Raw genomic sequence first — 27,929 nt, 5'->3', positions numbered from 1 at the left:
GAGAATCTGTGGTAAATAGTTATGCACGCTCTAGTTTTCAGTTTTTTTGTCTTATTACTTGTTTGTTTCACCGCAAAAATTATTTTGCATCTTCAAAGTGGTAGGCATGTTGTGTAAATCAAATGATACAAACCCCCCAAAAATCCATTTTAATTCCAGGTTGTAAGGCAACAAAATAGGAAAAATGCCAAGCCACTGTTCGCTCTTTATTTTCCTACTGGAGGCATGGCCCTGTTGTGCAAACATATTTGACTGTCGATTCACAAGTAAATCCGACGACTGTTTACATTATGTAAACAAGTGTTTATACGACAGCAAAAAAAAAAAGCTTATGCCGCGTTCAGTATGTGTGCTAAACCCATTTCTCTTCAAATCTAAATTTCATCCTTTAAATGTCCCACTAGCATTGTTCTCTTTTTAAATCTCAAATAATCAGGGATAAGGTGGGGGATCAGAAGGCATAAACTAGGTGAGGTTGAGGGGTTGGGGTCGTCTCTCAGTATTCCATAGGCACAACATTGTTAAATATCCATAAACGTCTTAGAAACACCTTATTTAAGGTGCCAAAGTATTCTACGACAGTGACAAGCAGGAGTGGGGTTCAGGCAAGACCCACAACTACTCCCTTTGAGTATGGACTCAGTGAGAGGGGGCTAATGCAGAAAAACCCATTGACTGGACCTGGTGAATGTTGATGATGTCACTCAGATGGCCTTAGCCAGTGGGAAGTGCTTGTTGTCAGACTTCTAGGTGTGTCAACACCAGCTTGTCACCGCTTGTTTTCAAATCCATGGGCTTCTCTGCAGAGCTCTCAACTCACCCAGACCCTTAACTGTATAGTCAAACCCAGCCACTGTCTATCACTCTCTCCCTCTTTCTCTCGCTCTACTACTTCAGTTTTATTCTAGTCTTCGGAGAGAGGCACAGCACTGGAAATACCCACACATGCTGCATATTGCACCAGTTTAAGTCAGAGTAGAAGTTGTCGAGGCACCGTTCTCCTACTAGGTCATCGCTTTCACTGGGATTTGCGAGGTAAATTGAAGTGCAATTTCAAAAATTCACAATAATTTAAATTGCATTCAGAATTAATTTAGACTATCTGTAGCTTGTCACACATGCTTGTGAATCTGTTAATTCAACAAAACCGTGATAACTTCATGATGATACAGTATCTCTGCCGGTACGATTCAGAGGGACTCAGTGACGTGCTCTGTCCTGGACACTGGACAGATGGTGTCTGACCTAAGGCCAGGCTAGTGACGACAGACAGACACACAGACAGACGATATGCCACAGAGGAGAGAGGCAAATAATTGCATATAGGTTTGACTGCACCCATAAGGGATTTAGTTTTTGTTTAAACAAACACACAGACAGACGCACGCACGCACGCACACATATACAGACACGCATCCAAACACACACGCACTTACACACACACACGTACATCGAAGTATATTCCTGCTCTTGTTGTGTGTGTTAGGGGGGGGGGAGCAGGTTGGGGAGTTCGTTTCACTCGGTGAAGCAGCCGTCCAGGCCGATGGTGCCGTGGCGGTCCTTGGCGTAGGCGTGGTGCAGGGTGCCGTTGGGAAGGGGCCCGCAGGCGACGGCGATGCCACAGTGCTTCAGCAGGTTGAGGCCAAAGGAGTTGGCGGCGCTGGCGTCTTTGGGAGGGAAAGGCTTCATGGTGGAGAGGATAAGGGCCAGGCAGTCCGCCACGTCTTTGTTAGGGGCACAGGCCAGGGCCGGGGTGTGGCCTGAAGATAGGATAGGAGATAGAAACACACACATTGATTAAAAAATATACATTTCACGTTTAGGAAGAATAAATTATCTTTTATAGTTCTCAATAACAACCTGCTTAGTCAAGAGGTGAACATGCATATCAGACACGCACACACTCCGAAGCGACATAAGAAAATGGCCACCTCACCACCCTAGTCTTTTTTCACTAACCGACACTGTGGTGACTCACCCTCCTCATCTATAGCCATCACAGCTGCCCCCCGGCTGAGGAGCACCTGCACCACTGTAGCCAGACCGTTCCTCGCTGCGATATGAAGGGGCCTGGGGAGGAGTGAAAAGGGATACAGTCAACAGACCACCTAGGTAAACAAAACTCTAGGTCTTTTGGGTTTTGTATAGATCCCCTGCTTCAGCTCTCACTCATCTTAACTCCTGGAGTTAGGAGTCACACAGATCGAGAGTTTAAAAGGGCTGAGTGAGAGATGAAGCTGGGGTTTTATACAGTGTTGAACAGTGTCTTTAATGAAAGGCTGAGTCGCTGATGATGGCTCACATTTGCAGTGCACTGTTTGTTGCATTGATGAGTGAGGGGTCGCTGATCTCTCCCAGGATTAACAGGGCACACATCTCATGAGCCTGCGGGAGAAAACACATTAAGTAAGTAAGTAAGCCTTGTCCGAGCCAGAACAGCCAATAGGGCAAGATCTCCTGTTTCTGTAGCGCAAGGCAGCTTGATGTACAAATATAGCCCCTATTGCAGGGAAACACATAAAGGTCAGGTTTAGTATACTGGGATTGGAACATTAGTACTCTGACGGAGAAACACACATGCCATTTCACTGCCACCTAATAATGCTTTGGTATCAACAGTAATATACATTAGCAATCTGAAGGTGTAAAGCAGTTTTCCAATGATATGTGGATCTGTCATGCTTGTTTCCTGTATAGTTGATATAGAATTTTTAAATAACTTAGGTTGTGTATTTGGCTACAGCGAGTCAGAATTCAAAATAACAGTGGACCGTGTGTCAGCTAGGCGTATGACGGAGTGTCTTGCCTTGCTGCAGGACTGTGTGTGTGTGTGTATGAGTGCCTGTGTGTGTGAGTGAATGTGTCTCACCTTGCTGCAGGCCAGGTGAAGGGCGGTGTTGTCGTTGACATCCAGCAGGGTCAGGTCTGCCTTGGCCTGGTGCAGCAGGATCTCTGTTGGGTTCACACATCTCTCACAATTACACATCATCATCATCATCATCATCATCATCATCCGGCTGCAGAACAGTCGACAACAAGCTTCCTCCAGTTGCTACGGTCACTAGCAAGGTTTTCTATTTGATGTGGTGTCCACAATTACACAGTTCATAAATACATTTAATAAATACATATAAAATAAAACATAAATTATGTATACCAAACTAATAAGCCCACTAAACGTTCAGTTCTCATATTTACTGGATGCAATAATCACATTTCCTAATTTCTGGCCACTCACCGACGGCTGCGGTCCGTCCGTTGTCGGCGGCAACCATCAGGGCAGAGCGTCCTGTGGTGTCCACGGCATTGACCTCTGCCCCCTGGACCAGGGCCAGCTGCAGCCCGCCCACACTCTCTGAATAGGCAGCTGCATGCAACGGGGTCCTTCAGGCACAGCCCAGGACAGCCACAACCAGACAGACAGGTAAGCAATTGGCAAGCTGCAATACACTAGACTTGACAGAGCTCTGTACACAAAGGCATATGCAGAAACTCAGACAGACACACGACACGCACCTTCCTTTGGCGTCTCTGATGTTTACCATCTGAGTTCCGAAGGTCTCTACCAGTAGTTCAGCAGCACCATCATGGCCATTAATTCTGGAAAGGAACAAGACAAACTGTGAGAAAACATCCTCCATCTCTCTGTTATAAAAAAGGACAGCAGTTGCCAGGTCAACCTTCTGATGGATTCAACACCAGGTCTCATCATCAGACAGAATTAGGTTTTTCAAAATAGAACAAAATAGAAGCTCTGATAATCATAGCGGAATCCAGAACCCTAAAGAGCAGGGGGAACCAGCGGTGGTACTCACAGAGCACAGTGCAATGGGGTGAAGGGGTTTCCTTCCTGGATACTAAATGGTTTGTGTTCAAGTAAAACGTCCAAACAGTCCTCGTGCCCTGAAAGAGACGAGAGATGGTGTCAGACAATGGTTCACAGTTTAGGAGCAACTGAAGTTCTCTCAAGGCTATTTAGCCCAACCCCACACTTTGTGAGTTATTCACTGAGGTTATTTGTAGCCTCTTAGGGAAGGTTGTGTGTGTGTGTGTGATGTGTGTCTCACCGTGGTAGGCGGCCCAGTGGGCGGGGGTGTATCCGCTATAGTCCAGCATTGAGTCGAGGGGGTCGGTGTGTGTGGCGCCCTGCAGCAGGCTGCGCAGGAGCTCCATGTGGCCGCAGGAGGCGGCCAGGTGCAGGGGGGTGCGCCCCCGGAAATCCCTGCACAGAGCCGAAGCACCATGCTCCAGCAGGGCCGACACACAGTCCTCACAGCCCATCACCGCCTGGAGGAAGAGACAGAGAAAGAGTTAGAGAGACAGAACTCATCACTGACAAGAGAAAGAGAGGACAGAGATAAAGAGAGAGGGAGTTAGAGAAGAACAGTTGAAAGGGATAACTTTTTTGGTAGTGAGTGTTGCAACCGAGGACCGGCGATTTTTACACGCTTTAAGCTTGTGTGGCCTACCCCTTTGCGGCTGAGCCGTTGTTGCGCCTAGACGTTTTCACTTCACAATAACAGCACTTACAGTTGACCGGGGAAGCTCTAGCAGGGCAGAAATTTGAGGAACTGACTTGTTGGAAAGGTGGCATCCTATGACGGTGCCATGTTGAAAGTCACTGAGCTCTTCAGTAAGGCCATTCTACTGCCAATGGTTGTCTATGGAGATTGCATGGCTGTGTGCTCGATTTTATACACCTGTCAGCAACGGGTGTGGCTGAAATAGCCGAATCCACACATTTTAAGAGGCGTCCACATACTGTTGTATATATAGTGTAGTTCATCAGCAGTATCAAATATAATTATTTGTTACACCTTTCTCTAAGTGTCCCATCTACCCAGATTCGATGAATGTGACTGCAGGGGACCCCCAATGGCAATATATTTTGAGATTGGGCAGATAGAACATTAGGGTTAGAGCAAGCACATACACATGGTGGGGACACTCACAGCTCTGTGTAGGGCAGTGCGGCCTCGCTTGTCGGCGGCGTTGGCCCCGGCTCCCTTCTCCAGCAGGATGTGGACACAGTCAGTGTGACTGCCAAGAGCTGCCAGCATCAGAGCCGTCCTGCACACACACATAATCCCAGTGGTTTACACACAAATAACCAGTAGGTAAAAAAGGGAGCCCTCTACGTTAGAATAGTGTAAAAAAAAGAAAAGCAAAAATAATCAGTCCTATTCTAGTGGGTGCCATATTCAACAAACATTTTCAGGAAATGAATGACAGTCACTCACTGTCCCTGTACGTCGGCAATGTCGATGATGTCAGCCTTCTCCCCTCGGTTGACCAGCATGAGCAGACAGTCTGTTTGGCCGTTGGAAGCTGGAGGAGGTGGTGACATAGACAGTCAAATATTGAGACAAGCTCACACACACACACACACACACACACACACACACACACACACACACACACACAATGACGAGCAGGTAACAGAGAAGAGTGAAAATGTTGACATAAGCTCATACACACATACAACTACCATGTGGATTAGAATCTAACAATCACAAAAACCATGTAAAGTGGTACATGCACACACACCTGCGACGTGGAGTGGGGTCCACTTCTGGTGGCGCTCCTTGAGGTGGCAGGAGGCCCCGTGGGACAGCAGTACCTCCACGCACTGAGCGTGTCCCTTCTGGGCCGCCAAGTAGAGGGCGGTGCGCCCCCCCGCATCCCGAACGTCCAGACTCACCAGCGTCTCAGACAGCACCCCCAACGCCTCAAAGTGACCGTTATACGCCTGGGTGGAGGGAGAAATCCAGGAGTGTGAGAATGGAGGTGGGTCACTGTGTTCAAGGGACAATTCACTCCAACTTCAGAACTAGAACCACACAACAGTCAAACTGAAGAGTGTGAGAATGGGGGGTAAATGTGTCAATTAATTGGGTGAATGTGTTCAATGGATAGTTAGTTCACTCCAACTTTGAATTAGCACTGTAGAACTAAGAGGGGCCGTAATAAAACTAATGTAATGTGTTAATTTGAAGTTAAAACAATCTATAGAAAGCCAATGGACAGTACAGTCAATTGGACCTTCGGGCCAGAGGAAACGAGGCTAAACAGGTGTACTGTACTCACGGCTAAGTGCAAAGGGCTAACTGGAACACTGCTCTCCACGTCTCCCAGACAGTTGAACGACATCTCCAAGAGCTGGGGGAAAGAAGGGGACAAAGAGAGGAGTTTGCAACCTGTACATACTGTACCACTTGCTGAGATTACTGCACTTCCCAAAGGAAGCGGTACATGGCTCAGTCATCTGACTTTAGCCCTATGAAGAGGAAGCGACAGTAAATTATTTACCAATCTCAGCTCTTAAAGATGGGGCTGGAAATACCACTTTATTACAAAGGCCATTACCAGTTTCAAACCAAGTGCAACTTTTGATGCATCTCGATACTCTAAAGTGATTTCCTTTCCTCGTCTTTATCTGCACTGATCTGAAAACAACGGACTAGTGAAAGCAATATGGTTGGATGTCTACTAGGACTTTACCGTCACTTGTCCTGTTCTTTCATAGTGCAGATGAAGACGAGGAGGGTAAGCCACTGTTGAAATGCACCCATGATACGACTCGTCTTTGCTTGTCTGTCTGCAGCATGCACATGTGCATACACATACACACAGGCCTGCAGTCCCTCCTCCCACATACTCACCAGCTCCAGGTTCTGCTTGTTTCCGTGGGCTGCTGCATAGTGGACTGCGCTGTAACCCTTGGTGTTCCTCAGAGCCGGGTCAGCCCCGTTATCCAGCAGATACTCTAAACAGCTACACATACAGAGGAGAAGACAGTCATGTTACGTCAATCAACAAACTTCTAGATACACAACTACGTCAACACAGAGAGAGAAAAATTGTGATCAAACAACAAGCCATCAAATACACTGAACAAAAATATAAACGCAACATGTAAAGTGTTGGTTTCATGAGCTGAAATAAAAGACCCCAGAAACGTTCCATATGCACAAAAAGCTTATGTCTCTCACATCTTGTGCACAAATTTGTTTACAGCCCTGTTAGTGACCATTTCTCCTCTGCCAAGATAATCCATCCACCTGACAGGTGTGGCATCTCAAGAAGCTGATTAAACAGCAAGATCATTATACAGGTGCACCTTGTGCTGGGGACAATAAAAGGCCACTCTAAAATGTGCAGTTTTGTCACACAACACAATGTCACAGATGTCTCAAGTTTTGAGGGAGCGTGCAATTTGCATGCTGACTGCAGGAATGTCCATCAGAGCTGTTGCCAGAGAATTTAATGTTCCTTTCTCTACCATAAGCTACCTTCAACATCGTTTTAGAGAATTTGGCAGTACGTCCAACCGTCCTCACAACCGCAGACCACGTGTATGGCGTTGTGTGGGCGAGCAATTTGCTGATGTCAATGTTGTGAACAGAGTGCCCCATGGTGGAGGTGGGGTTATGGTATGGGCAGGCATAAGCTATGGACAACGAACACAATTGCATTTTATTTATGTCAATTTGAATGCACAGAGATACCGTGAAGAGATCCTGAGGCCCATTGTCGTGCCATTCATCCGCCACCTTCACCTCATGTTTCAGCATTATAATGCACAGCCCCATGTCGCAAGGATCTGTACACAATTCCTGGAAGCTGAAAATGTCCCAGTTCTTCCATGGCCTGCATACTCACCAGACATGTCACCCATTGGGCATGTTTGGGATGCTCTGGATCAACACGTACGACAGCGTGTTCCAGTTCCCGCCAACATCCAGCAACCTCACACAGCCATTGTAGAGGAGTGGGACAACATTCCACAGGCCACAATCAACAGCCTAATCAACTCTATGCAAAGGAGATGTGTTGTGCTGCATGAGGCAAATGGTGGTCACACAAGATACTGACTGGTTTTCTGATCCACGCCCCTACCTTTTTTTAAAGGTATCTGTGACCAACAGATGCATATCTGTATTCCTAGAAAATGTGAAATCCATAGATTAGGGCCTAATGAATTGATTTCAATTGACTGATTTCCTTATATGAACTGTAACTCAGTAAAATCTTTGAAATTGTTGCATGTTGCGTTTATGTTTGTTCAGTATACATGGGCAGGTTAACCTTAACTGCAAACCATTGCAGAAAATTGTAAATTTCTAAACAGTTCCCATCTTCTGAGAAACCAAAATGTTTGAGCTTGGTCAGTCGGTAGGTTTGTATGTTTTATGTTTGATAAAACTGAGACGACATCATGGTAAGGGACTTACAAAAAGGACTCCTTGGCCCTCTCCTCACTCTGGTGTCCGACTGAGTAATGTCTGTCCACTCTGAAACAAAAACAAAATGTCAATCCATTTTGGGATTCTGGTATTGTTTAGCCCCTCTATGTGTGTGTTATCTGTGTGTCTCACCGGCGGAAGGTCTGCGATGCGGCGCCGTAGTGCAGGGGGCTGCAGCCTTTCTGGTCCAGCTCATTCACCTCGGCACCAGCACTCACCAGGGCAACCGTGCACTGGTAGCTCCCATTCGCAGCTGCGTAGTGCAAAGGAGCTCTGCCATGAGAGGGATGGGTGAGGAGATTAGTCACATTCACAGGAGAAGAGAATATAATAACATAGGATAGAATAGAATTCACTCAATGACAAAAACATTATGGGGAAAAACAAGTTTGTTGAATTCCAGAATGAGACCACTCACCTTCCCAGTTTGTCCTTTTTACTCAAGTCGGCACCACTGCTCAACAGCAAGTTAAGACATTCAACGTTTCTGCCGTCAAAGAGAGAACAGAAATACAAATGAGATGATTATACAACCACTAACAAAGCTCTCTCTTCATAAAAAAAGGTGTGCTCACCCTCCAGAGGCGGCAGCATGCAGGCAGGTCCTACCCAGGCTGTCTGGGGTGTTTATGTCAAAACCGGCTGACAGCACATGCTCGTTGCTTAGAGATGATACGATGCTGTACAGCTGACCTGCAGGAAGCACAACAGCACAAAACAGGAAGTGTTGTCATAAAGGTGACCACATCAGGAGGTCTGGATGGAACAATGGCCTTTGTGGGTACTGAGGAGAACATCTATTCAAATCTCTGTTTCTGAACATGACACTGAATGAGGAAAAGCAAGTATTTAAAGAATGTGTTGTATGTATATCCTGTCTCACAATCTATCTGATACAGAACTACTTAGGTCAATTTGAATGTACACATCCATGAAACTTTATCAGTTTCAATTATACAAACAACCATTTCTATGGCAGTCTAAAGGCTTACCTGAGGAGAGTAACTTGCGACAACAGTCTGAAAACCCGTAGAGCACAGCCAAATGCAACGAAAACATCCCATGAATCCCTTGCCTACAGAGAGAGAGAGACAATGACACACATGGATAGGGCCCCGTGTAGCTCAGTTGGTAGAGCATGGCGCTTGCAACGCCAGGGTTGTGGGTTCGTTTCCCACGGGGGGCCAGTATGAAAAAATGTATGCACTCACTAACTGTAAGTCGCTCTGGATAAGAGCATCTGCTAAATGACTAAAATGTAAATGTAAAATATAAGACGGGCAAGGAGATCAGACATCGTCTCAAATATGTAACACACAATGATAACTAGAAGAGAAATGTGAGCTTTGCTGCTAGTTCTGTTGAGAGGACCATTATGTTCCATAAGCAATGGAAGAGCTGATCTTCTGACAACATTCTCTCAGGAGAGATGTCCTTGTTCTGCCATAAATAATGTTTTTCTACTCCTGACTTGTGTCTTTTCTGTAACCTGATTGTGAATGTGTGTGTCGGTTCTTCTATCCTTGTGGGGACCTAAAATCCCCAAAAGTCCCCACAAGGATAGCAAAACAAGGAAAATTATCCCTTGTGGGGACATTTCCCACGTCCCCATGACGACAAACGCTATTTTAAGCTTAGGGGTTAGGTTTAGGGTTAGGGTAAGGGGTTAGGAGTTGGGTTTAAGTTTAGGGGTTGGGTTAGGGAAAATAGGATTTTGAATGGAAATAGATTTTAGGTCCCCACAAGGATAGAATAACAAAATGTGTATGTGCAGTGTTTTCCATAAGTATATGGAGTAGCGAGCCAAATATAAAAAGTAGCCAGCCCCCGCATGCCCCCCCCAATTAGTTTTTTGCAGATCGAGCTCTATTTTGGTGGCCTCTGGTACATTCTAATGCCTTACTTCCATCCGAAACACACAGTTAAATTATTGAATACTTTAATGACTTTAGGCTTGGGCAAAATACGTATAGGCTTGGGCAGAATACCGTATATACCATATACCGGGGCATTTGTAAATGGCCACGGGAGGCTTTTCAATACCGTCAAACCTATTTCTTAGAAGTTTTTCAATAGATTTGAAAATGTGAAGCTGCAATCAACTTGTGCAATACGTTAGGAGATAAAGCAGATTGCGTTCTTGTCACCTTATTTTACATTATGAAGCTTACCATAGTTCCACAACTGGAGAAAGTAAAAGCTGGTGAGTCCAGCTGTGTATTTGGTTTAACTTGCTAGTTAGCTAAGTGGCTGAATTAATAAGGAGACAGGGCATCATATAGTGTGAGCTTTCTGCCGTTTTTGAGAAGTCAAAGCGCTTTGGATGAGTTATCTTGATTTCCTTGCATTTCTTTCTCCTCTCTGTTCTCGGCCCCTCAGTCTGCTCGTCCCCCCTGTTCTCTGAGCAGATTAGGCAGGCCCATTGCCCTAGCAACTACACACAGACAAAGCGTGTCCACATGCATCTCCAGAGCCAGTGCTCTTCATCCTGCAGACAAGCATGTGTCAAAACTTTGTTCATTTGACAATGTCTCTCTTTCACATTCAATTGTAAATGTCCAAACTCGCCAGAAATGACATTCGGTAGCTACTATCTATACTTGTGAGCTGGATTGCCTATCTTTGCAATTAGTTTCATTTTTGTTTGTGCTCGTTAGCATTCTCGTTAGCATATTTAGCTAGCAGCCTCTATGGAAATGTGCTATTGTGTTAATTTTGCTAGCATTCTGGTAATAGACACCAAATGGGTTTTATTAAACGTTTTAGCGCCCCCTTGTGTACTAAAACGGTAATATCGTAAATCCCGGGATGAGAGAAGGACGGTATGACGATATGAAAATCTGGATTTCACCCAACCCTAGACTTTACCTCCCAGATTGGTAAAATTAGTCGTATTTTTGAGTAGAAAGACATTACTTTACAATTAAAATTGCTGAAAATGTATGAATAGCTGTTTTTGTTATCGGCTAGGCCTAGATGATCAGGACAATTTTTTAAGTAAGAGAACCATTTTTAACATTAAACCGGTCATCTCTTCATATTTACAGTACCGCAAAATATGAATTGCCACAATGATGTTTGTTCTTCAAATTATGTATTTTTTTGGCTCTGCTGCTGTGGACACTTAGGGCTCTATTTTAGGCTGGCTATAAGTGTCAAACGCACGCTAGTGTCAAACGCAACTTCGTTGGCAATTTTGACCTATTAAAGCCAGCACGCTATTTTCAAATTGTTGTGCAAGAATTGGTAATTTACCTGTCTTATATCAGCTCGCTTGCGCTCAGATGGGAGGGGTGTAAATATTTGAGGTGAGTCCTTAAAAACGTGATCCAAAGTGCGAAATTCAGGCAGCGCTGGTAGGGATATTTAAGACCAACCAAAAGCTGGTTTAAGCGGTAACGCGGTAGGTTATGGTATACATTTTGACAGCGGAAATGCAGTCTATCTAGCCGTGACGCACACTGCGCATATGCGCATGGAACAAGAGTAATGTGATTTTTATTTTTTTTGATTAAAAACCAAGCATAGCCTCCCCTCTCAATGAAGGCTGTTTTTTTTATTTTACCTGCCCAAAGCAATCGCCAAGTAGACAAGACTATCAATAAAGGGTTTGGCTCGTGAGACCGCTTGGAAATAAATCTTAATCACCAAAGCTTTATTAAAATCATAGTTTATATCAAGTTTGAGAGGAGCAAAACAGAGAGCCGACATTCCCTTTTTATCTATGTATTGTAGGTAGGCCTAAATGATTCCCATTGTGGACGTGTGTAAAGCCCCCTCCATGACGTAGGCTACGTGTCCATGCCCATCATGAAACGAGAGATTAGAACCTCGGTGAATCTCATATTTAGAAGTTATTTTCATGTAACAATTGCTTGTTGGCCTCCCGAGTGGCGCAGCGGTCTAAGGCACTGCATCGCAGTGCAAGCTGCGTTACTACAGATCCTGGTTTGATACCGGGCTGTGTCGCAGCCGGCCGCGACCGGGAGACCCATGAGGCGGCGCACAATTAGCCCAGCGTCGTCCGGGTTAGGGGAGGGTTTGGCTGGCCGGGATGTCCTTGTCCCATCGCGCTGTAGCGACTCCTGTGGGAGCATGCACGCTGACACCGTTCCTCCGACACATTGGTGCGGCTGGCTTCCGGGTTAAGCGTGCATTGTGTCATGAAGCAGTGCGCTTAGCGGGGTTGTGTTTTGGCGGATGCACGGCTCTCGACCTTTGCCTCTCCCGAGTCCATACAGGAGTTGCAGCGATGGGACAAGACTGTTGGATATGACGAAATTGGGGAGTTTTTTTTTTTATATACAAAAATCATAAAGAAACCCACATTGGTTTTAATAAAATGTAACATAAAACAAGCAAACTTATTAGGTTTTATGGTCAGAACGTTCTGGAGAAGTGTGAATGTGATCTGTAAATCGTTCCAATATGTTTCTAAAATATTATTTGGGAGCAGTATAACGGTGAGTGGACATTCCCCCTTTCTCTTTATATTGGATCTTTATCCAGCTCCTGTGAAAAGTTTGGATGTGCGTAAAACCCTCCATAGTATAAGTTGCCTTGTCTGTATTATACACCCACAGGGAGCAATTATGGTGCCTGTAACTGTATTTAGACCTAGCCTATTTTAAAACAAGTTGTTGTTTTGTTTTTATTTATCAGTAGCCTAGTGAATTTAATCTTGCTTATTGACTACGTTTGGCATGTCCACATACTGCAATTTACAGTAGGCCTAGACCCTATTTCAGTGTGAAATCTATAGCCTATGTTTAACAATGTATTTCTATATCGAAGCAATGCAATTAGAACAATGTGGACTGCAAACATGTTGAACATATTTTGCAAATATGGGGCAGGCTATTTAATGAACTAGGCTATAATAGACTAACATTCATATTGGAGTTGATGACAACGCAATACATTAAAGACCGTAAATACACAACTTGAAGTAACCACATACAGTGTATTCATACCCCTTGACATTTTTCAAATTTTGTTGTGCTACAGCCCGAATTTAAAATGGTTTAAATTGAGATTGTTTTGTCACTGGCCTACCCAATAATGTCCATATTAAATTTTTTTCAGAGACTTTTTCAAATTAATAAAAAGCTAAAATGTCAATAAATATTCAACCCCTTTGTTATGGCAAGCCTAAATGAGTTCAGGAGTAATAATCTGCTTAAGAAGTCACATAATAAGTTGCAGTAGTGTTTAACAGGATTTTTGAATGACTACCTCATCTCTGTACCCACACATGCAAATATCAGTAATGCCCCTTAGTCGAGCAGTGAATTTCAAACACAGATTCAACCACAAAGACCAGGGAAGGGCACCTATTGGTAGATGGGTAAAAATTAAAAAAGCAGACATTGAATATCCCTTTGAGCATGGTGAAGTTATTAATTACACTTCGGATGGTGTATTAATACACCCAGTCACTACAAAGATACAGGTGTCCTTCCTAACTCAGTTGCCGGAGAGGAAGGAAACCGCTCAGGGATTTCAGCATGAGCCCAATGGTGACTTTCAAACAGTTATTGAGTTTAATGGCTGTGATAGAAGAAAACTGAGGATGGATCAACAACATTGTAGTTACTCCACAATACTAACCTAATTGACAGAATGAAAAGAAGGAAGCCTGTAAAGAATAAAAATATTCCATAACATGCATCCTGTTTGCAACAAGGCACTAAAGTAATACTGCTAATAAATGTGGCAAAGCAATTAACTTCTTGTCTTGAATACAAAGTGTTCTGTTTGGGGCAAATCCAATACAACACATTACTGCGTACAACTCTCCATATTTTCAAGCATAGTGGAGGCTGCATCATGTTATGGGTATGCTTGTAATTGTTAAGGACTGGGGAGCTAAGCACAGGCAAAATCCTAGAGGAAAACCTGGTTCAGTCTGCTTTCCACCAGACACTGGGAGATTAATTCACTTTTCAGCAGGACAATAACCTAAAACAAGGTTTCCCAAATTCGGTCCTGGGACCCCCCCTGGGTGCACATTTACGTTTTTTCCCTAGCACTACACAGCTGATTCAAATAATAAAAGCTTGATGATGAGTTGGTTATTTTAAATCAGCTGTGTGGTGCTAGGGCAAAAATAAAAACGTGCACCCAGGGGGGGTCCCAGGTCCAAGTTTGGGAAACCCTGACCTAAAACACAAGGCCAAATCTACACTGGAGTTGCTTACCAAGAAGACAGTGAATGTTCCCGAGTGGCAGAGTTACAGTTTTGACTTAAAATGTGTTTTTATACTTTTTTAGCAAATATATTAAAAATACAAAACTGAAATACGACATTTACATAAGTATTCACACCCTTTACTCAGTATTTTGTTGAAGCACCTTTGACAGTGATTACAGCCTCGAGTCTTATTGGGTATGAAGCAACAAGCTTCGCACACCTGTATTTGGGGAGTTTATCCCGTTCTTTTCTGCAGATCCTCTCAAGCTCTGTCAGTTTGGATGCATGGATATTTTCAGGTCTCTCCAGAGATGTATGATCGGGTTCAAGTCCGGGCTCTGGCTGGGCCACTCAAGAACATTCAGAGACTTGTCCCGAAGCCACTCCTGCATTGTCTTGGCTGTGTGCTTAGGGTCGTTGTCCTGTTGGAAGGTGAACCTTCGCCCCCAGTCTGAGGTCCTGAGTGCTCTGGAGCAGGTTTTCATCAAGGATCTCTCTGTACTTTGCTCCGTTCACCTTTCCCTCAATCCTGACTAGTTTCCCAGTCCCTGCCACTGAAATACATCCCCACAGCATGAAGCTGCCACCACTATGCTTCACCGTAGGGATGGTGCCAGGTTTCCTCCAGATGTGACACTTGGCATTCAGGCCTAAGAGTTCAATTTGTTTTCATCAGACCAGAGAATCTTATTTCTCATGGTCAGAGTCCTTTAGGTGCCTTTTGGAAAACTCCAAGCGGGCTGTCATGTGCCTTTTACTGAGAAGTGGCTTCTGTCTGGCCACTCTACCATAAAGGCCTGATTGGTGGAGTGCTGCAGAGATGGTTGTCCTTCTGGAAGGTTCTCCCATCTCCACAGAGGAACTCTGGAGCTGACCTTTGGGTTCTTGGTCACCTCCGTGACCAAGGCCCTTCTCCCCCGATTGTTCAGTTTGGTCGGGCGGCCAGCTCTAGGAAGAGTCTTGGTAGTTCCAAACTTCTTCCATTTAAGAATGATGGAGGCTACTGTGTTCTTGGGGACCTTCAATGCTGCAGAAATTTTTTGGTACCCTTCCCCAGATCTGTGCCTCGACACAATCCTGTCTCGGAGCACTACGGACAATTCCTTCGACCTCATGGCTTGGTTTTTGCTCTGACATGCACTGTCAACTGTGGGACCTTATATAGACAGGTGTGTGCCTTTCCAAATCATGTCCAATCAATTGAATTTACCACAGGTGGACTCTAATCAAGTTGCAGAAACATCTCAAGGATGATCAATGGAAACAGGATGCACCTGAGCTCAATTTCGAGCCTCATAGCAAAGGGTCTTTTTTTAATACATTAGCAAACATTTCTAAAAACTTGTTTTCACTTTGTCATTATGGGGTGTTGTGTGTAGATTGATGAGGGAAATGTTTTATTTACGGTAATCCATTTTAGAATAAGTCTGTAACGTAACAAAATGTGGAAAAAGTGAAGGGGTCTGAATACTTTCCGAATGTACTGTATATTCATGAGAAGATATAAAAAGTCATTTGTTGATTGTATTGGACACTGTATTGTGCCCTTATACGCATGCCTTTACGCATTAACCAATCTTGTCTTCTCTTTATGCTTTGGGTCCACAGTCAGCACACAGCTTTGGTGCTTTGTGTGAGCAAGCCCCACAAACAAAATCGGTTGCACTGCACACAGTTTTCATGGGCCTTGTTTCGTGTGCACCTGCCGCAGGTGTCGCATAATCTCTCTGAGGCGGTTGCGTGGCATGGTCTCTCGGAAAAAGTCCATCCCATACCTATCAGACCAAAATGACTCCACATCCACGTCAATTTCAAGCTCAATATCTGATCCTCCATCCACTCCAACTCATCTAAATTCTGCAGCATTTGCAATGAGTCCATTCGTTGGGTTCAGCGTGCCTTTGGGAAGTACACACACATTGTCACAACGCCCACAATACTCCATCAGAATTACACTATTGTTCTAAATTCAATCATCTTCTTCACTCTCCTCATCATTCAGTTCAGTGAAGTCACATGCACCATTATCAGTTTCTATCTGCTTTCTATCGCCCACTCATCCATTGACAACAGAATAGCATATTTTAATTTTACGTTTCTTATGTTACTTTTTGCTTAGTAGCCAGAGCAAAGCTGCCGCGCGAGTGGTCATGTGCTGAATGCATAGACAGCACGGATACTCTTGGAAAAAGTGACATTTGGAAATAGAGCTGCACCTCTTGAATTATGAGAGTTATTTGACAAAGGTAAGTGTAATAGAAACTGCAGAATATGCTCATCAGATTGTCAATTTAATATTGTCTATAGGCTAACTCTTATTATGTGTGAAATTTTTTCGGTATGGTTTAAGTGAAGTTTGAATGGTCCGGCTGTGCAGGCTGACTGGCATTATTTGTTTCCCGCTCATCAAGTTGGATAGAGTCAAGGATATGTTTTGCATTATTCTAAAGGCCTACTGCAACATGTAGCATGTTTTCGTTTCCCTTACAATAAATTTGATTAGTAATAGAGTATAGTAAATAAAAAACAGCTTCTTCTTACAAAGTAAAACGTAAAAGAGAATGGTATCAACCCCCAAGCAGCACGGTCAAATTATTTGCTGCTAATTAATAGGCATAACACAAAATCATCATTACACTATTGTCTTTCTAAATTAAATCAACCTCTTCACCCTCCTTATCATTCAGTTAGGTCTAATTTAAATTAAATTGTGAAGGTGCACAATTATCGCCCATTCATTCATTTGTCATTCAGTGAGGAGAGATATGCATTAGCGCCTGGCTGGGTACCAACGTCCTACAGCACATTGCCATGGCGGGTTAAGTTAGGTGTAAAAAAAAAAAAAAAACGGGTAAAAGGCTCTAAATACTTTTTTGTTTGTGATTTCAAAATTCGGACAAATGAGCAGTGTAAAATACAAACGTTTAGGAAAAGTCAGGGAAGGAACAGAACATAGCTTTTTTGGGGGGCTGATTTTTTTAATTTACAAAATCAAGTCAGTGGCCGTTGGCCTATGGCGGTTCTAGTGTTAAGATGCTTTTGGGAAATTGGGCCCTGCAGTGTTTCCCTGTCATTGCTTGCTTTATGACTGACAGGCGCCTGTCATATTAGTAGATCACTAGAAGATGCATACCGTTCATTCTAGCAGGAGAAGGCTATATGGACTTTTCTGACTAGCAAATTGAAACTTTTAAATGACATGAAGACTAGTTAATTTATGAAGTGGAAAGTAGCCGCGCTTATGGAAAACACTCTCTCACCTGGCTGTGTCAGCACCGTTAGTCATCAGGGTGCTGATCAGCAGCTCGTGGCCGTGCTTAGCAGCAACGTGAAGAGGAGTATTGCCGTATTTATCTACACAGTCGATATCCCCACCTGCACACAGGAGAGAGAGAGAGGGGATGTGGTTAGGGACAGAGGAGATTTGCACCATATTGTTTTTCACAAAGTTATGAGATGACATCCGGCTGTTGGAGTTGTTGTGGTTGCAATGGGCTGGAGGATATGAGTGTTGGGTATGTTTGGCTGGTGCGCTTCAACTGAAGTTTGTTCCCTGAAATATTGCAAGCACTTTTCACAAACACGCTATTCTTGTATTTGTAGTGTAGTGTGTGATAATATTGTGTTTTATAATGTGTGTGGTTACCGTTTTGGATAAGGATCTGGGAGCGGGTGAAGCGCCCGTGAATAGCGGCCATATGCAAAGGGCTCTTCCCTTCTTTACTCTGTGAGAGAAAGAGAGAACAAACAAAAACATTTCTTGTTATGAAAATAATTGATTTACCTCAAACATGTCAAAAATGTTATAAATTTATTTGCATTTTAATGAGGGAAATAATTATTTGACCCCCTCTCAATCAGAAAGATTTCTGGCTCCCAGGTGTCTTTTATACAGGTAACGAGCTGAGATTAGGAGCACACTCTTAAAGGGAGTGCTCCTAATATCAGCTTGTTACCTGTATAAAAGACACCTGTCCACAGAAGCAATCAATCAGATTCCAAACTCTCCACCATGGCCAAAACCAAAGAGCTCTCCAAGGATGTCAGGGACAAGATTGTAGACCTACACAAGGCTGGAATGGGCTACAAGACCATCGCCAAGCAGCTTGGTGAGAAGGTGACAACAGTTGGTGCGATTATTCGCAAATGGAAGAAACACAAAATAACTGTCAATCTCCCTTTGCCTGGGGCTCCATGCAAGATCTCACCTCGTGGAGTTGCAATGATCATGAGAACGGTGAGGAATCAGCCCAGAACTACACGGGAGGATCTTGTCAATGATCTCAAGGCAGCTGGGACCATAGTCACCAAGAAAACAATACGCCGTGAAGGACTGAAATCCTGCAGCGCCCGCAAGGTCCCCCTGCTCAAGAAAGCACATATACAGGCCCGTCTGAAGTTTGCCAATGAACATCTGAATGATTCAGAGGAGAACTGGGTGAAAGTGTTGTGGTCAGATGAGACCAAAATCGAGCTCTCTGGCATCAATTCAACTCGCTGTGTTTGGAGGAGGAGGAATGCTGCCTATGACCCCAAGAACACCATCCCCACCGTCAAACATGGAGGTGGAAACATTATGCTTTGGGGGTGTTTTTCTGCTAAGGGGACAGGACAACTTCACCACATCAAAGGGACGATGGACAGGGCCATGTACCGTCAAATCTTGGGTGAGAACCTCCTTCCCACAGCCAGGGCATTGAAAATGGGTCGTGGATGGGTATTCCAGCATGACAATGACCCAAAACACACGGCCAAGGCAACAAAGGAGTGGCTCAAGAAGAAGCACATTAAGGTCCTGGAGTGGCCTAGCCAGTCTCCAGACCTTAATCCCATAGAAAATCTGTGGAGGGAGCTGAATGTTCGAGTTGCCAAACGTCAGCCTCCAAACCTTAAAGACTTGGAGAAGATCTGCAAAGAGGAGTGGGACAAAATCCCTCCTGAGATGTGTGCAAACCTGGTGGCCAACTACAAGAAACGTCTGACCTCTGTGATTACCAACAAGGGTTTTGCCACCAAGTACTAAGTCATGTTTTGCAGAGGGGTCAAATACTTATTTCCCTCATTAAAATGCAAATCAATTTATAACATTTTTGACATGCGTTTTTCTGGATTTCTTTTGTTGTTATTCTGTCTCTCACTGTTCAAATAAACCTACCATTAAATGTATAGACTGATCATGCTCCTGTAAGTCGCTCTGGATAAGAGTGTCTGCTAAATGACTCAAATGTAAATGTAAATCATGTCTTTGTCAGTGGGCAAACGTACAAAATCAGCAGGGGATCAAATACTTTTTTGGTTCTGGTCAAAATTAGTGCACTATATAAAGAATAGGGTGCCATTTGGGGTTGAAACCAATCCCTCATTTCCCTGGTCTCCTCTGACTGACCTGCATGTTGACATCAGCACCGTTGTTGACTAGCAGCTCGAGGCAGAGCGCCCCGTTGGTGGAGACAGCGGCCAGGTGCAGCGGCGTGCCGCCGTGGTGGTTGGGCTGGTTGACGTTGGCGCCGCGGTTCACCAGCTCGTTGGCCACCGCCTCCTGGCCCGTGTAGCACGCCATGTGGAGCGCTGTGTTCCCAAAGGCATTAGGCTCATCAATCTGACGTGGAGACAAAAAGGCAGAAATTTGACTAGAGATGGTGGTGGGAGTTGGGAAGGTAAAAGGGCCTGGAGATTTTCCTGATAGGCCCTAACCTAAATTATACTAGGAATGCACTTTTGTAAAAAACACACAAGCAAAGAATTCAATAATAGGAAGCCCCACACCCTGGCCCCTCACCTCTGACCCCAGCCGCAGCAGGTACTTGACCACCTCAATCTGGCCGCTGGCAGCGGCGGCGTGGAGTGGGGTATAACCGCGCTTGTCCCTGCACATGGCGTCCGCACTCCGCGACACCAGTAGCTTCACGATCTGCAGATGCCCTGAGGGAAGAGGAGACAACCATACATTCATGGAACATACAGACACTACAGACACAGACAGGTTAACGAAAGCCGTGGCAATTTTCTGCTTGTGCGTGAGGATATGCAATTTTTCACAGATTTGCTTTTCTTTGTATACAAGTATCCCTTGTAGGGTTGTCACGCTACCAGTATCACAATACTCTGAATTATCGTGGCAAGGAAACAAAAATGGAAGTGGATTTAATTCCTTGAGGAAAACCGACCTAACGTTAGAACCAAACAGCATTAATTTGTCACCTAGAGTCACATGTTTATTTTGCGAGCTATAGCACCCACAATTGTACATAAAGTAGCTTTTTATAGGACAATAGAGTTTAATCCAATTTGTGTTTTCTTTTTTTGCCATGGAAAATATGGTATCGGGATACTGGTATCATGACAACCCTAATCCCTTGATGGGAAGTTTGCAAGTTGATTTGTAGATCAGTGAATCTGCTCAGTGCCTTTGTTCAGGCCAACCCTCTTGAACAAGGAGGAAAGTGTGTCAATGTCAGGAAAAGTGTCCGTTCTAAGGTCCCACCCACCGAGGTATGCGGCCCAGTGGATTGGCTGCCTCTCCTTCTTATCACTGGCACTCAGGTTGGCCCCTTTGTTGAGGAGCAAATTCACCATCTGGAAACAGACAGGAGATACTGAGTTAAAACGAGCACAGTAAGCCACCTTTCTGAGTAGAGGAAGACCAATTCAGCACCTAGGCTGCGTCTGAAATGGCACCTATTCCTTATATAGTGGACACTATGCGGGCCCTGGTCAAGAATAGTGCACTATACAGTGAGGGAAAAAAGTATTTTATCCCCTGCTGATTTTGTACGTTTGCCCACTGACAAAGACATGATCAGTCTATAATTTTAATGGTAGGTTTATTTGAACAGCGAGAGACAGAATAACAACAACAAAATCCAGAAAAACACATGTCAAAAATGTTATAAATTGATTTGCATTTTAATGAGGGAAATAAGTATTTGACCCCTCTGCAAAACATGACTTAGTACTTTGTGGCAAAACCCTTGTTGGCAATCACAGAGGTCAGACGTTTCTTGTAGTTGGCCACCAGGTTTGCACACATCTCAGGAGGGATTTTGTTCCACTCCTCTTTGCAGATCTTCTCTGGGTCATTAAGGTTTCGAGGCTGACGTTTGGCAACTCGAACATTCAGCTCCTTCCACAGATTTTCTATGGGATTAAGGTCTGGAGACTGGCTAGGCCACTCCAGGACCTTAATGTGCTTCTTCTTGAGCCACTCCTTTGTTGCCTTGGCCGTGTGTTTTGGGTCATTGTCATGCTGGAATACCCATCCATGACCCATTTTCAATGCCCTGGCTGAGGGAAGGAGGTTCTCACCCAAGATTTGACGGTACATGGCCCCGTCCATCGTCCCTTTGATGCGGTGATGTTGTCCTGTCCCCTTAGCAGAAAAACAGCCCCAAAGTATAATGTTTCCACCTCCATGTTTGACGGTGGGGATGGTGTTCTTGGGGTCATAGGCAGCATTCCTCCTCCTCCAAACCTGGCGAGTTGAGTTGATGCCAAAGAGCTTGATTTTGGTCTCATCTGACCACAACACTTTCACCCAGTTCTCCTCTGAATCATTCAGATGTTCATTGGCAAACTTCAGACGGGCCTGTATATGTGCTTTCTTGAGCAGGGGGACCTTGCGGGCGCTGCAGGATTTCAGTCCTTCACGGCGTAGTGTGTTACCAATTGTTTTCTTGGTGACTATGGTCCCAGCTGCCTTGAGATCATTGACAAGATCCTCCCGTGTAGTTCTGTGCTGATTCCTCACTGTTCTCATGATCATTGCAACTCCACGAGGTGAGATCTTGCATGGAGCCCCAGGCCGAGGGAGATTGACAGTTCTTTTGTGTTTATTCCATTTGCGAATAATCGCACCAACTGTTGTCACCTTCTCACCAAGCTGCTTGGCGATGGTCTTGTAGCCCATTCCAGCCTTGTGTAGGTCTACAATCTTGTCCCTGACATCCTTGGAGAGCTCTTTGGTCTTGGCCATGGTGGAGAGTTTGGAATCTGATTGATTGATTGCTTCTGTGGACAGGTGTCTTTTATACAGGTAACAAACTGAGATTAGGAGCACTCCCTTTAAGAGTGTGCTCCTAATCTCAGCTCGTTACCTGTATAAAAGACACCTGGGAGCCAGAAATCTATCTGATTGAGAGGGGGTCAAATACTTATTTCCCTCATTAAAATGCAAATAAATTATAACATTTTGATTTTTTTTTTGTTATTCTGTCTCTCACTCTTCAAATAAACCTACCATTAAAATTATAGACTGATCATTTCTTTGTCAGTGGGCAAACGTACAAAATCAGCAGGGGATCAAATACTTTTTTCCCTCACTGTATATGGGATTGGGTGCCATTTCAGTATTACTCAAAACCCTCCACCCTATGACCATAAAACCCCGCTGTGACCCCTGACCTCCACGTGGCCGCTGTGTGCAGCGTGGTGCAGGGCCGTCCTGCCGGAGCGGTCCGCCACATTCAGGCTGCTCAGCTTGGGGATGAGGGCCTCAGCGCAGCGTGTGGCCCGGTTGGCCGCAGCCACGTGCAACGGCGTCTGCCAGAATTTATCCCGGGCATTGACCTCCGCATCCTGTCTCAGCAGCAGCCCCACGGCCTTCTGGGAAAGACGGTAGGAGAATAAATAACAAGTATGAGGAGTGTGACTTTATCAACGACATTCATATAGCTACTCATTCAAGGAAGGAGAGGTGATAGGTAATCAGTATGGCAGATTAATTTAAGAAAATTAGCACTGAGAATTGCTATTAAGACTGATGAGGAATTCCAGTGAAATGACTGTAGCAGGTTTTACATATTGTATTTGACCTGCCCTTCACGTGGCACTGTCATGCAAAGATGGTCTTACTTCGTTCTGTGAGGCAGCTGCCCGATGCAGGGGAGTCAGCCAGCCTTGGTCCTTAGCGTTAATACTAGCACCTGAGAGAGAGAGAGGAGCGAGTAAGCGAGAGAGAGAGAAAGCGAGAGATAGAGGGCAAACTCAGTCAACTATTCTGTAGCTCAGATCAACCAATAGAAAGAACATATGCAGATAAGTGTTGAAAATCTGAGCCAATTCAGCCAATCACAATGGACCTCAGATGGTCAGTAACATTTGCACACTTATCTGGTTTCATTATCAGTATCTGCCTTTAGGATAGGGCTTCTCAACATCATTGACTAGAGTGAAGGCTTTCAATGCTGGTTGTATATTCTAACAGATAATATGATTAACTGTCCTTTATTCAACAATAGGATAGGGATAATTGAGTGAATAATGCAAATTACTCTGAAAACTGTCTGTCTCATGCTTGAGAACGTTACCTGAATTAATGAGGAGGTCCATAATGTGAACATCGCCCAAACACGCAGCAGCATGTAAGGGGGTACGGCGTTCTTGGTCCTGAGGAGAGACAGCAGACAGAGAAACAACAGTCAGCAAGACCCCAGATTTAAGCCCACTGTTGGTTCTGATAACATCATCCCAAGGCAGTGTATTAAAATCAAAACAGTGAGTTGAATTATACACCCCAAAGCGAAAGAATATAAAATGTGACATGCTACAATATGACAGGTTTGAACTTGATACCAACTACGTAAAATAGCTTTAAATTACAGGATATTGAAAATACAGAAATAGATTGCCATCAACCTGCAAAAAATTCAAGTAAAAAGGTCTGTCATACATGTTGGCCTGTAGCCTAGGTCCTCAGAATATTCAGTATGAATGCACAGTGGAACTTTTATCTCACACAAAATGATCAGTCGGGGTTAGGTCTGCTGTATCTAATAATTTTGCAGGGAGCTAGACCTGATTTAATTTTTTTCTTCTGCAAACTGAATGATGTTCCCTGACGACTTAAACTGAATTCTTCCACTGCTCTATATGTTCGCTACATACTTCAGTCTGAGACTGCCATCGTTGAAGACGTTTGTGGGGACGTCAAAATGAGGGGCATCGTACATAAATTCTCAGCGATTGGATAATCTCTAACAGAGTCCCACATTTTCAAAACGCAGCATACCCACGTGTGTTTTGGCGCTGGCCTAACCAATTGGTTTTTGGAACCAATCAGAATGGTTATAATGTGATTCCATTCTAGAAAACATAGGGAAGTACTCAGATCCAGACTCATTGCGGAGAAGAAACTAACGTTAGCCTTTGGCCGGAGCAAGGAGTCTGGGTAGCCAGGCAACGAAAGAAGGGCCTGAAATCCACCTCAGGCATCTCTAGCCTGTTAGCTGACCCTGTCCTCCCTACTGGAATGTGTGCAGTCAGTGTAAACCCACCAGTGAATGACTCATGGCTCAGGCCTCACTCATTGCAGCTCTAGTAAGGAAATCACTGTCTTATTCTCCATACACATCATTCAATCACTGACTGACTGAAGGAGGCCGTGTGAGAATTTTAGGCCTCCAGGAGGAGAGGCTGTTTATGGACAAGGGTCCCTGTGGGTTTTGGTCGTACAAGTCAAATATTGAATCTGTCTTGCACTGCAAGAATTAATGTTTGGATGCATTAAGGCGACCAAACTATGTTAACCATGTGAAAGTGAAGTACAAGAAGCTCAACTGCATATTAATTCAAACCTGTTTTTTTGCGGTGCTAGAACATAATTTATTCTTTGACTTTTAGGTAGTGATTGAATACAGCCCCAAGTCTAGTGGCCACAACTGAGTATTTACAGTGGTATAATATTTGACTCCATTGCAAATGCAAAGTATATTAATATATAATAGAAACTGATTTACTGGTTTAAGTTTTTGTTGTGACATTTGACAAATTGCAGCTACAAGCCATAGCTGGCACCAAGCCATATTTGAACCAGTGCTGATTTAAAGCATCCGCTCAGCAATTTGAGAACCTTTCCTCTCCACTGTAGAAGCTTCTTTCCCCTTTTTACACACCCTTATTCACATTAGGCGCCCCAGCCTCGCCCTGTTTCAACTCCTGTGAAACTGAAAGTGAAGGCTGCCTGTGTGTGTGTGTGTAAGTAAAGTGGACCTAGAGCATGGTGTCAGGGCTCTTTAAACACCCACACCAGTAGAAATCCACTTTTTCGAGTTGAAAGACGATGGTATTATACAGTGGCACATTTTGTTGTTTTGGCTCTGTACTACAGAACTTTGGATTTGAAATAATACAATGACTATGATGAATGAGAAAGTTACAGATGCACAAATATCATACCCCCAAGACATGCTAACCTCTCACCATTACAATAACAGAGGAAGTTAGCATTGTTTTATTTTATGATACCTATGCCTCTGTAAATCTGTAACTCATCATTATTCACGATTCATTCAGGACTATCCTTAATCATGGAAACATCCACATTAATGTGAAGGTGTTTAGAAACATATTCAATTCATATTTACAATAAAAGGTGACTCCAAAATGACACAACACATTATTTACCATTCATTTCTAATACGCACAAAATAATTTGAAACAACCAAAACAAACATCAAATGCATCCAATAAATGTGTAGTCACAAGCTTGATGTAGTAATTGCGTGCTATGAATATAGGACCAAAACACTTAACTTTCTACTACTTTAATACATATAAGTTAATTTTTCCCAATACTTTTGGTCCCCTAAAATGGGGGGGACTATGTGCAAAAAGTGCTGTAATTTCTAAACGGTTGGATGAAAATACCCTCAAATAAAAGCTGGCAGTCTGCACTTTAACCTTGTATAATTTCAAATCCAAAGTGCTGGAGTACAGAGACAAAACAACAAAAAATGTGTCACTGTCCCAATACTTTTGGAGCTCAATGTATATTTGGCCTTGAAGTGACAAATCCAAAATGCCCACTTCGTGCAAATCCGTGTGAATGCAGTTTATTTTCCTATGATATGACATACAAATTATTTTCAACCTACATTTCTTTTTAGGGCTGGGATTAATTTTGATGTTACCACCGACCAGCATGGCATTTGTTTATTAATCAGAAACAGCTGCAAAGTTATTCCTCTTCATGACTGAGATGAGCCAAACAGCCTTGTGTCCACTTGGCCACCTGAGCCATGGAGCAAATTAAAATAGGGGGTGCAAAGTGGTGTTTTTGCACCTCCGCTTTGTTTTTAAGTTTTTACCAGAAAATTGTCAATTTTCACTTATTTTTTAGCTAGTCTGTATAGTAAAATACAAATAATTATATATACAGTAGCAGTCAAAAGTTTGGACACACCTACTCATTCCAGGATTTGTCTTTATTTTTTATACTTTTCTACATTGTAAAATAATACTGAAGACATCAAAACTATGAAATAACACATATGGAATCATGTAGTAACCAAAAAAGTGTTAAACAAATCAAAATATATTTTAGATTCTTCAAATTAGCATTCTCTCAACCAGCTTCATGAGGTAGTCACCTGGAATGTATTTCAATTAACAGGTGTGTGTTATTAAAAGTTAATTTGTGGAATTTCTTTCCTTCTTAATGTGTTTGAGTCAATCAGTTGTGTTGTGACAAGGTATGAGTTATTACAGAAGATAGCCCTATTTGGTAAAAGACCAAGTCCATATTATGGCAGTCCATCATTACTTTAAGACATGAAGGTTAGTCAATCCGGAAAATTTCAAGAACTTTGAAAGTTTCTTCAAGTGCAGTCGCAAAAACCACCAAGCGCTATGATGAAACTGGCTATCATGAGGACCGCCACAGGAAAGGAAGACCCAGAGTTACCTCTGCTGCAGAGGATAAATTCATTAGAGTTAACTGCATCTCAGATTGCAGCCCAAATAAATGCTTCACAGAGTTCAAGTAACAGACACATCTCAACATCAACTTTTCAGAGGAGACTGCGTGAACCAGGCCTTCATGGTCGAATGCTTCAGGCCTTCATGGTCAAAACCACTACTAAAGGACACCAATAAGAAGAAGAGACTTGCTTGAGCCAAGAAACACAAGCAATGGATTTTAGATCGGTGGAAATCTGTCCTTTGGTCTGATGAGTCCAAATTTGAGATTTTTGGTCACAACCGCCATGTCTTTGTGAGACGCAGAGTAGGTGAACGGAGGATCTCCGCATGTGTGGTTCCCACCATGAAGCATGGAGGAGGAGGCGTTATGGTGTGGGGGTGCTTTGCTGGTGACACTGTCAGTGATTTATTTAGAATTCAAGGCACACTTAACCAGCATGGCTACCACAGCATTCTGCAGCGATACGTCATCCCATCTGGTTTGTGCTTAGTGGGACTATCATTTGTTTTTCAACAGGACAATGACCCAAAACACACCTCCAGGCTGTGTAAAGGCTATTTGACCAAGAAGGAGAGTGATGGAGTGCTGCATCAGATGACCTGGCCTCCACAATCACCTGACCTCAACCCAATTGAGATGGTTTGGGATGAGTTGGACCCCAGAGTGAAAGAAAAGCAGCCAACAAGTGCTCAGCATGTGGGAACTCCTTCAAGACTGTTGGAAAACCATTCCTCATGAAGCTGGTTGAGAGAATGCCAAGAGTGTGCAAAGCTGTCATCAAGGCAAAGGGTGG

At 43.8% G+C, this 27,929-nt stretch overlaps 1 protein-coding gene across 2 annotated transcripts in view; it reads right to left on the bottom strand.

The window, feature by feature from the left end:
- Positions 1 to 119: 119 nt before the first annotated feature.
- LOC121575127 (serine/threonine-protein phosphatase 6 regulatory ankyrin repeat subunit C) overlaps positions 120 to 27,929 on the bottom strand; it is a 31,882-nt gene continuing 4,072 nt past the window's right edge. Inside the window, exons 3-28 of one of the 2 annotated variants that reach the window (XM_041888006.2) lie at positions 23,745 to 23,823; positions 23,290 to 23,360; positions 22,840 to 23,040; positions 20,928 to 21,015; positions 20,219 to 20,361; positions 19,826 to 20,038; positions 18,086 to 18,164; positions 17,700 to 17,814; positions 9,239 to 9,321; positions 8,822 to 8,939; positions 8,665 to 8,733; positions 8,379 to 8,519; positions 8,235 to 8,294; positions 6,663 to 6,774; positions 6,088 to 6,159; positions 5,548 to 5,749; positions 5,241 to 5,328; positions 4,953 to 5,070; positions 4,068 to 4,287; positions 3,816 to 3,903; positions 3,517 to 3,600; positions 3,239 to 3,384; positions 2,870 to 2,952; positions 2,303 to 2,385; positions 1,979 to 2,070; positions 120 to 1,760 (exon numbers count right to left, since the gene is read on the bottom strand). In XM_041888006.2, the coding sequence (XP_041743940.2) occupies positions 1,516 to 1,760; positions 1,979 to 2,070; positions 2,303 to 2,385; positions 2,870 to 2,952; positions 3,239 to 3,384; positions 3,517 to 3,600; positions 3,816 to 3,903; positions 4,068 to 4,287; positions 4,953 to 5,070; positions 5,241 to 5,328; positions 5,548 to 5,749; positions 6,088 to 6,159; positions 6,663 to 6,774; positions 8,235 to 8,294; positions 8,379 to 8,519; positions 8,665 to 8,733; positions 8,822 to 8,939; positions 9,239 to 9,321; positions 17,700 to 17,814; positions 18,086 to 18,164; positions 19,826 to 20,038; positions 20,219 to 20,361; positions 20,928 to 21,015; positions 22,840 to 23,040; positions 23,290 to 23,360; positions 23,745 to 23,823 (3,093 nt within the window). In that variant the 3' untranslated portion in view covers positions 120 to 1,515. Of the gene's footprint in view, positions 1,761 to 1,959; positions 2,071 to 2,302; positions 2,386 to 2,869; positions 2,953 to 3,238; positions 3,385 to 3,516; positions 3,601 to 3,815; positions 3,904 to 4,067; positions 4,288 to 4,952; positions 5,071 to 5,240; positions 5,329 to 5,547; positions 5,750 to 6,087; positions 6,160 to 6,662; positions 6,775 to 8,234; positions 8,295 to 8,378; positions 8,520 to 8,664; positions 8,734 to 8,821; positions 8,940 to 9,238; positions 9,322 to 17,699; positions 17,815 to 18,085; positions 18,165 to 19,825; positions 20,039 to 20,218; positions 20,362 to 20,927; positions 21,016 to 22,839; positions 23,041 to 23,289; positions 23,361 to 23,744; positions 23,824 to 27,929 lie in introns of both variants that reach the window. The other variant, XM_041888007.2, reaches the window with a different exon arrangement.

The sequence above is a fragment of the Coregonus clupeaformis genome, chromosome 10 (genome assembly GCF_020615455.1).
Source record: "Coregonus clupeaformis isolate EN_2021a chromosome 10, ASM2061545v1, whole genome shotgun sequence".
NCBI lineage: Eukaryota > Metazoa > Chordata > Actinopteri > Salmoniformes > Salmonidae > Coregonus > Coregonus clupeaformis.
Note: the sequence above shows the minus strand (reverse complement) of the source record. Positions and strands in the feature narration are given on the sequence as shown.